The following is a 10,453-nucleotide window of genomic DNA, read 5'->3' as shown; positions in this document are numbered from 1 at the left end:
GCCAGTGACAGCTGACTAACACCCAGGTACCTTTTTTACTGCTAGGTAACAGGGGCATAGGGTGAAAGAAACTCTGCCCATTGTTTCTCGCCGGCGCCTGGGATCGAACCCGGGACCACAGGATCACAAGTCCAGCGTGCTGTCTGCTCGGTCGACCGGCTCGTGGTCACTGGTAGGCTAAGATCTCCATCAATTGACTGTTGCCACGGTCTAATATATACACATCAGCCCAGAATAGTTCCGTGGAGTCGAAGGGACTCTCCACAGAAAAGTTTATTAAATATATATATTGTGCAGAAAAGGCTGAACATCTAGTATTAGGGCCACAGATAATTATCAAATATGCCTCCTTAGTTATACAAAATTTGACTTTTTTTGTTGCCACCACCAAAACATGAGAAACTGTAGGTGTAGCATACAACAGAATGCCAAGATCATACAAGTTCTTTACATGAGTTCTACCACAATCCCTCATTAGATATCATCTTCCAAAAGTTCATATAGTCCTGTCTGACTGCATTATTCTGCCCAGAGAAAGAGGAAGATTTAGTAGGGTATTGTGAGCTAATTTAAAACTAAATATTTAATAACAATTATATATTAGAGTTTCAAGTAAATTGAATTAATCAAAGTTTACTAATTTTATCATATAAAAAAAAATCACAAAACAGGAGCCAAAGAACTCCACATGACAAAGTGTCTCACCTCAGCAGGTGTCTTCAATTCATCTGGCTTCTCCCATGATGACTGTCGTGTGACTGTATTGTAAAAATATATTCTTCCATCTGGGGCCTTGTGCTCTGTCCACACACTTTTCTTGTCCTTCGTAGGTGAACTGAAAATTTGTAGTTTTTGGTTATTATGCAACACCAATGCTAACATATTTGTTTACCTTACTATACCTCCAATACTCCATTTCTGGTCTGGTCAACCAAGCTGTTGGCTGCAGCTGCTCACATCCTTATGTATGTATCAGAGCCTAGTTGCTCAGGTACTCTTTGAAGATGTTTATTGAGTTCTATCTACTGTGAAAAATTTGCCAGTTATGCCACTTAGTGTGGAGGGAGTGTATTGACAAGTTTGGAGCACCTTGATGTTGATCAAGTTCTCTCTCAGTTTATCTATTGCACTCTGTTTTTCAGTGAGGATATTTTGCACATCCTGCCATGCCTTCTGGTTTCATGTGGAGTTATTTATGTATGCAGATTTGGAACCAGTCACTCTAATAATTTAGCATGAAAGTAGGCTGTGATAAATATACCTTTGTTAGTAATTAAGTAATAGCTATACAAATGGGAACTCTGCCATTTATATTTCCCAGCAAAAACTCACAGGACCTTTATTTACCTGGCCTCGGGTTTAGTGGTTGCAATAGTGGTCGGAGTGGTGTTAGGGAGGGCAGGAGAAGGTGTCCCAGGCATGGCTATACTTGCAGGTGAGGCACTTGCAGAAGTAGCAGGACCTGGAGTAGTTGCTGGAGACAGTACTTGGACAGCAGCAGGAGAATTACTGGCTGGAGGGGTATTTAGCTGAGGGCCAGCAGAGATCACAGCCCCACTACCCTCACCTGAAATAAATAATCACACCCTCAACTAAATGTGCTCTATTCAGCAAGAATTTTGTTTTTAATTCAAATGACAGAAGATCAATATAACAGGAGTGTTATTCAAATACTTTAACACATGTATTTATTTTTCATAAAAAGGTAGCCCATTTGGTGGAGAAACACTATCTGAGAATCCTCCAGTCACTACCTGAGCCAAGACTTCATGGTCCACCTAGCACTCAATTCATGTTTTAGACTGTAGTTGACTTATCATTCACTATGGCAAATCTTGCTACACAGTTAGGGAAGGGAAAAATGAAACTAACTCAATCCACTAACATCCATTTGAAGCGGTTATTGGAATCGTGAGGAACACCATTATCATTATACAGTAGAGTACTATTGGTTAGTAAACTAGCCATCAGCAGGTGGCAGTACAGGTCACTACAAATAATATTGGGAAGAAAACACCAGTTCCCCCACCATCCAATGCCCTCATTTATCCAGTCCTCTCACCATCCATCCATCCAGTCCCCTCACCATCCACCCATCTTCTTGTTCTCCCAGATACAATATTCAAGTGTGATCATCACTCGGCGGATGACACTGGTAAACTGAAGTGTGGTCGCCCGTGCCACCAGGAACCATGCGCTCGGTCAACCTATACTTCTATCAACAAAGTCACAAGTCGCGGCAAAGGTCGTAAGTTGAATAGAATTTTCCTACGAAATTGAGGTTGCAACTCAAAAAAAATTTGAAAGTAGGGGGAGTTGTAAGTCGAGGTGCCACTGTATTTAAATTTCATTATATACACGTGTATTGTATTATTCACATCATAATATTCTATGATTGTATTATTCTTATATGTTATATTTCATTATGTTGTTGCGAGTGGGTGATTTCATTGTTAACACTTTCGCACTCTCGGCGCTCAAAAAAAATAATACCCTAGATGCTTTCGGCGCTCCGCGCGCCTACGCGGTAAGACTGAAAAAGTGTACACTCTTTTTACTGTCCTGACAATAATTGAAGGCGCACGTATTTCAATTTGGTATCACTGTGTTCGCAATGAAATTGTCTATAAGAGCATACCTATAAAATTCCGCCCAAGCATAAGGACTATCAACACCAAATAAAAAACTATTCAGATCACTCGCCAAGAGCGCCAAACAGCAACAAAATGTTTCCACTCTCTTAATGGTTGCGAAGCCTACAGTTGTCCTACATCGCTAATTGTGGTATCATTGGAATCGCAATAAAATTCTCTACACGGACATATGCATATAAATATAGATTCAATGTCGTAGCCCACCCAAAACAGTGTGGGAAGTGGCCGAAGTGTTACCCGTGGCAGCATATCGGCGAAACTCGCTTTGAAAAGTGTATATTCAATTCACTGTCCTGACATTATTTGTCGATGTATGTATTTCATTTTTGTACCAATGTGCTCGCAATAGAATGTTCTATAAGAACATAAGTATTAAAGGTCACATAAGGATGCGTTCGACCGGCAACATATATAAAAACTACGTCGATTACACTCGTCGTGTCAATAGTACAATTGTTTTACCACGATGATTCACTGCCACGCCGTTTTCTTTTATAAGCTGTTCGGCTATTAGAGAAAACGTAAATTTCATGGCAAACATTTGTATACTATTCCCAAGTTGATCGGATAATAAATGGATTTTATACAAATATTTTTGCTCGTGACGCCCCCGAGGGGCACGAGTGCGGTGTGCTTAATAATATTGGTGCCGACTCACGTCTACTGGAAAGCGCAAAGTGTTAAGTGTGTCTGGTCTGACCGGCCAACCAACCTACCTGTGTCTAAGTGAGTTTTTGCATTCGTGTGTTAACCACTGCACTGCTCTGCACTAAAATACGAAACACCCGTGGTGCGCCGAAAGTAAATTCTTTCCAAAAAATTGTTTTCTCTTCTTATACAGTATTGTTAAAATGCAGTCTCTGATCACGGGAAACTAAAAAACCAGCATTGAATGCGTTTGGGTCCGGAGCGCGTTTTGCGTTGATCCGGTTCTGTTCTTCCCGGTTCGCGGGGGATAGTGTCCCGGGTGGTCAGCCGTGTTCTTGCGGCTAAGCTGCCTGTGTTCTTCCCTCATGCTGTGGCGTTCGTGGCTTCGCTGCTCTCGCTGCCGTCTGGGCGACGTGGCCTTGCAGTCTTTCGGGCATGGATTTTTGGTGTTCGTGCAGGGGCCTTGCTGCTCGTGGTTCTCGTGTTGTTCCGGGATTTTCGGGGCTGTGGCGCCTTGGGTTGGCGTTTGCTGCCGGTTGTATCGCCTCCTTGGGGGGTGCGTGGGGTCCGCCTCCCGGTTCTGTCCCTTTGACCTTCCTCTGTGGGTAGTTAGCTCCGGGGAGCCGACGGGGCTCCCCCCAGAAAACCAGCGTTGAATGTAATGAAACGCCACTTTCTGGGTGAGACCCGGAGGCTCCCCGGCAACCCTCCCTCCCTCCGGTCGGCGTTTTTCGCGTGTTTTGACATCCAGCCTCAGAACTGATGGGTGGATAGCCAGCGTGGGAGGTCTGGGGCTCCCCCTTCCCCCTCCCGGGGAGGGGGGAGCTGCGCAGACAGCGGCGCGGTGACGTATGACGTCATACTAGTTTCCTTGTTTTCTGTTGAAGAGTTCTATCCACTAGTTCAGCTTTAGGTAGCAATTTTCACCAGAATAGGGGTTTGTTTTGGAATGCTTACCTTTCTGGATGCTTGACCCGGTCGATGGCAGACATAGAATGCTTCCAACCACACGGGTGTTTCTATAGGCCATTGCTCCCCTTGCCTCTCTGAGGGGGCCAGGTTCTGGCTCGTGGTCCCCGGTAGGCCCTAGAACTCCATACACATGACTGATGCCAAAGTCTGACATTAGCATATCAGCCGGTAAAGCTCCGGGGAGCCGACGGGGCTCCCCCCAGAAAAGTAGTTAGTAAAACAGCTGATTGACAGTTGAGAGGCGGGCCGAAAGAGCAAAGCTCAACCCCCGCAAACACAACTAGGTGAACATATTCGGGTTTCTCCTCCAGTAGTAGTTACGATAACCCAAAACACACTTCCAGTTAAAAAAAAATTAAAAAGGTACAACACTTAAATGTGGAATTTTGCAGATTCATAAGATTTTCAGGTCACCAAAATGGGGATTACTGAGCACGTATTATACCTGGTTACAAGCACAAACATAACATTTTGCTCAAACTAGTGTGTAGCATTGCATTACTGTATAAGTTTAAAGTCAAAATAATGTGATCTGATAATGAATGAGAATCTGTTAGAAGGAAAAATTTGGAAAATTATAAGGTACCTAAATCCCCTGATTACAGCATGGTAAATATAAATCTTTAATCCTTCACCGAAGTTTATAAATAAACTTGAATTCTTTAATATATACCTGCAGGAGCCTGACCAAAAGAGCTCATAAATCCAGGTGGTGGGACAGTGAATGCTGGTGGTGGGAGGCCGGGCGGAGCTCCTGGGGGCATGAAACTTGGTGGTGGGAGACGAGGCATAGTAGGGCCTGGGGGTGGCATTCTGTAACCCAACGGAGGTGCACTGTAACTGGAAGGACCATTGCCACCTGGTGGCCCTCCTCCACTCTAAAACAAACAATAGAAAAAATTAACAGGCAACAAATTCCTTCATTTTGAAATACATTATTGAGTTGGCAGAAATAATTATCCTAGTTTTATATTAATATCAAATTATCAAATTGTTGTTCTAAAGTCCTACTATATTTATTAAATTGCTACAACACACACACACACACACACACACACAGTCAAGTTCATCGTCTACATAAATGATCTAGCAGAAAGAATACAGCATTATATGAACATGTTTGTGGATGATGCTAATATGTTTATTGGGAAATATAGGAGACAGACAATAATAATCTTCAAATTGATCTACACACAATAAGTACTTGGAGTACCATATGCTAAATGGAATTCAATATGAATAAATGCCGGTCGATATGAATAAGGGAGCCGGTCGGCCGAGCGGACAGCACACTGGACTTGTGATCCTGTGGTCCCGGGATCGATCCCGGGCGCCGGCGAGAAACAATGGGCAGAGTTTCTTTCACCCTATGCCCCTGTTACCTAGCAGTAAAATAGGTACCTGGGTGTTAGTCAGCTGTCACGGGCTGCTTCCTGGGGGTGGAGGCCTGGTCGAGGACCGGGCCGCGGGGACACTAAAGCCCCGAAATCATCTCAAGATAACTCAAGATAACCAGCGTGCTGTCCGCTCGGCCGACCGGCTCCCAGTACCTTATGGGGACTGAGCTTTTCACAATGGATGATTCAATTTTACTTTGTTGACTAACAGTTCTGTTAGGAAGTTAAAGATACATCTCCCTTCTTTGTCCTTTGACCATACACAGCACCACTTGAGCAGTGTTCATACACTAATGGATGGCTCAGAAGCCTTAAACTCTGCCATGGCATTAGGTACATTAGGGTATGTGATGAAAGGCAGTCTGCTGAGGTTACCTCATCACCATTAATCTCCACTTCAATCTACCCAACTCTATCATCATTCACCACCACCTTTTCTATCTAAATAACAATGCTCCATCAACAATAATCATCAAGTTAACACTATCGGTAACTTTGGACCGGACTTGCGTCCACTACAAAAAATATTTGTATAAAATTCATTTTTTATCCAATCGACCTCGGGATAGTATCAAAATAAGCGCCTTTATATTGTGCATAATTTGATACCAAAATGAAAGCTATAACATGAAAATTGATGTCCGAACACTTGAAAGATTATAAATAGGCTTTTGGTCAAAATATTAAAATATTTGTTAAAATTCTATTTATTGTCCTATTATCTTGGGACTAGTTTTAAAATGCGCAGCTTTACGTCGCGAACAATTTGACACCAAAATGAAAGATGTAACACAAAAATTTGTCAGAACACTGGAAAAAGATATAAATAATTTTGTGATGATGAGAGTCCAGAATTAAAATATTTGTTAAAATTCCAGTTATTGCTCTATTATTATGGGACTACTGTAGTTTTAAAATACGCGCCTTTTTATTGCGAACAATTTGATACCAAAATGAAAGACGTAACACGAAATTTGATATTATTAAATTGAACGAGTATACACATTAGGTTGCAGTGAACAAATTGGTGCTTGTTCAGGGTAACTTTAGGCTTTTCTGCGGGGAGGCACTCCAGGCTTTTGTACATTATATTCATACACATCTGTAGGGAATTTAATTGTGAACACAATGATACCAAAACGAGCAACGTAGCACGAGAATTAAGGTGAGAAAATGGAACGACTATACACATTTATGTGTCACCGCGCGCTTACCCGCACGCTCGGTGCACGACCCTTAAGTTGACCGCACGCCTGCCCGGTGAGCGATAGTATTAACAAGCAGCTCAGAACTTTTCATATTGGTGAGTACAAAACTAAACACTGTCTAATTTCTGCAACAAAATTATCAATTCCCCCCGTCCCCAGCTTTTCAGGAAGACGAACCACTTATCCGAACACAACAGGCTATTCATCCAGTCTTACTCCCGAGGGGTTTGGAAAGTACGCGTACTGTAACTGTATACATGGAAAATACTGTACTGGAAGGCGAGTACCAAATTTGCACAGTAAAACAGCAACATACTGAAGTGAATGACATGGAAGGAAATGCAGAATGGAGCCAGTGAAGGGTAGAGGTGCCATATGCACAATGAGAGAACACAGATATGAACATCAGAGGTCCAGTGTTGTTCAATATCCTCCCAGCAAGTATAGAAATATTGCCAAAACAAAAGTGGATTTTAAGAGAAACTAGATAGTTTTCTGTAAGAAGTGCCAGACCAACCGGGTTGTAGTGGATATGTGGGCATGCGGGCCACCCCAAGAAACAGCTTGTTGGACCAATCTCTCTCAAGTCATATGCGAATAGAGTAGAAGATTAGTTGGGTAGGAGAACAGAATCCCCTCTAGGTACAATCCAGGTCCAGGTGCTCCAAATTCAAATATATCATCACAACATTTTTTTTCCTTTTTTTTTTTTTTGCATATGTGACATGACAATTTTGATGACAGCCGCTCTTTGTGGGTAATTTTTTATACTGTCATACCAAAGCAATTGAAATTTGTCACCACTGAAGGTCATTATTTTCTGCTACCAACTGGAGAATCGTGTTAATATTTAAGTGAAATCATATGGTGCAATGAGCAGAGCGCACAGGCTGGTATAATGTGCATAACTACAGTATATGTAACATGCACAAGTTTGTACATGCTGTACAAGCTGGTGTAAGGAGAATGAGGGTAGTGCAAAAAAAATACTGGTGCAGTGAGAACAAGTCTTGTAAAGAGAACATGGCTGGTGTAATGAGAACATGGCTGGTATAATGAGAACATGGCTGGTGTAATGAGAACATGGCTGGTGTAATGAGAACATGGCTGGTGTAATGAGAACATGGCTGGTGTAATGAGAACATGGCTGGTATAATGAGAACATGGCTGGTGTAATGAGAACATGGCTGGTGTAATGAGAACATGGCTGGTGTAATGAGAACATGGCTGGTATAATGAGAACATGGCTGGTGTAATGAGAACATGGCTGGTATAATGAGAACATGGCTGGTGTAATGAGAACATATGGCTGGTATAATGAGAACATGGCTGGTATAATGAGAACATGGCTGGTATAATGAGAACATGGCTGGTATAATGAGAACATGGCTGGTGTAATGAGAACATGGCTGGTGTAATGAGAACATGGCTGGTATAATGAGAACATGGCTGGTATAATGAGAACATGGCTGGTATAATGAGAACATGGCTGGTGTAATGAGAACATGGCTGGTGTAATGAGAACATGGCTGGTATAATGAGAACATGGCTGGTATAATGAGAACATGGCTGGTATAATGAGAACATGGCTGGTATAATGAGAACATGGCTGGTATAATGAGAACATGGCTGGTATAATGAGAACATGGCTGGTGTGCTCATGTGAAGTGCAATTGTGTGTTTAGCTAGTGACTGTGATTGTTGTTGTGATCAACAATGGCACACATCATGACCTCACCTCAAGTCCTGCACGAGCTCTGCCTGCAGCTTAGAGCAGAGATTGGCAGGCTAAGGGAGCAGATGAAACGTCTAATGGAGTGCAAGGACGTAAAGCAGAAGGATACCCAGCAGAATAGTTGGAGAGTGGTGGGTAAACTAGGAGCTAGCACCACACCGAAGGACGAGAATTAATCATCAGGAAGGCAGTGGTTGAGACGTCGAACCACTTCTCTGTTTTACAGGAAGAGAACTTGAGCAGGATCCAAGAGAACTTTAGCAGGAACCCAGAGGAGAACTTGAGCGGGAACCCTGTAAGCAGGAAAGCTGTACAGCATAACAAAAAAGATAGGAGGAAATTGGTTGTTGGGGATTAGCAAATGCACTATATGGATAGAGCCTTCTGCTCCTATGGATAGAGCCTTCTGCTCCTATGGATAGAGCCTTCTGCTCCAGGAATGCAAGAAATAGACTATGTGTATGTTTTCTGGGGGGGGGGGGCAAAAGTTGAAAATATAGTGGACAGAATGAGCAATATACTGTAGATGGAAAGAATATTTGTTGAGGTACAAGCAAAGAGTTGTTGGATAAAAATGTAGTGGTAGTAGATATGATTAGGAATAAGGAAGGAATAAGGTCATGCATGGTGTTCTACCAAAGTTGAGAGTTGGTGTTAACCAACGACTTGAAAAATATTGCATGAGTAATGCAATACCTTTCAGGAACACCTGGGACTCTTACACTGGCAAGAAAACCATGTATGAAGACGTTCATCTTTCAAGGGATACGGTCTGCAGCTATGTGCTGACTCATTACATAAAAATGTGTAAAACTTTAAATATAGTAGACAGAGGAATAGTTGTATATAATGAGAAAATTCCAATACTGATGGCTTAAAAAAAATGGAAAACAGGATTGAATGTAATGAAATGTCCCTTTCTGGTGGGTCGTTGGTGGTTTCCTGTTGCTAATCACCTAGAAAGCTCTACACATAAAACAGATTTAAACACAGATGCCGAAGAAATATAAGAAAATTCACCTTCGCAAATAGAGTGGTAGACGGTTGGAACAAGTTAAGTGAGAAGGTGGTGGAGGCCAAGACCGTCAGTAGTTTCAAAGCGTTATATGACAAAGAGTGCTGGGTAGACGGGACACCACGAGCGTAGCTCTCATCCTGTAACTACACTTAGGTAATTACACTTAGGTAATTACATAAGAAATCTCAACAGGCCATTTTGAGTTGTGAATAGCCTACTGGAGATCAGAGTCCAAAACTTGAGGGAGAGAGCAGAGGAAACCAAGACAATTGCCTTCAGAGAGGTAGAGCATGACAAAACAAACAGCAAGGTAAGAGCAAACAAAAACAGAAAATAAGACACACAGTAGATGGGTAGGTGATCTGCTAGTTTCAATTCACCAGCACCATGTGGCAGCACTGGGAGCTACTGGCTCAACCAACACAACCTTCCTGTTATGAGCCAACCAAACACACCTGAAGGTGGAAGGAAGAGTCCAGGGTGCCACTGAGAATCCACTAGAAAGAGGGAATTCACTACATTAAAAGCTGGTTTTCCAGGGGGGCCTCACAGTCACTTCCTTAGTCCTATTTCACCACAGAAAACAAAAATGTAAGGGCAACTAGCAAGGGGTGGAGGAAAGCAGGTATAGAAATTCTGACAATCTAGCAGACCAAGCTCCAAATGTCGGGACACACTGAACTTAAGAACAAAGGTAACTGCAGAAGGCCTATTCGCCCATACGTGGCAGCTCCTATTTATAGCCCTGGCCAAAGGAAAGCTCGCTGACCAGCCAACAGAAGAATTCAGCACAAGAACCAAGACAACCAAGCCCCAGGAAC

The 10,453-nt window shown here is 42.6% G+C and overlaps 2 protein-coding genes across 2 annotated transcripts in view; one reads left to right on the top strand and one right to left on the bottom strand.

The window, feature by feature from the left end:
- The window catches only part of LOC123760889 (phosphopantothenoylcysteine decarboxylase), a 117,187-nt gene that overhangs the window by 36,877 nt on the left and 69,857 nt on the right, over positions 1 to 10,453 (top strand). The window lies entirely within an intron of this gene.
- The window catches only part of LOC138368603 (pre-mRNA-processing factor 40 homolog B-like), a 29,132-nt gene continuing 19,339 nt past the window's right edge, over positions 661 to 10,453 (bottom strand). The window contains exons 2-4 of the mRNA XM_069331142.1: positions 4,948 to 5,152; positions 1,348 to 1,567; positions 661 to 835 (exon numbers count right to left, since the gene is read on the bottom strand). Coding sequence (XP_069187243.1) covers positions 661 to 835; positions 1,348 to 1,567; positions 4,948 to 5,152 — 600 coding nt within the window. The remainder of the gene's footprint in view (positions 836 to 1,347; positions 1,568 to 4,947; positions 5,153 to 10,453) is intronic.

The sequence above is a fragment of the Procambarus clarkii genome, chromosome 3, assembly GCF_040958095.1.
Source record: "Procambarus clarkii isolate CNS0578487 chromosome 3, FALCON_Pclarkii_2.0, whole genome shotgun sequence".
NCBI classification, from domain to species: domain Eukaryota; kingdom Metazoa; phylum Arthropoda; class Malacostraca; order Decapoda; family Cambaridae; genus Procambarus; species Procambarus clarkii.
This window is presented reverse-complemented; position numbering and strand designations above follow the sequence as displayed.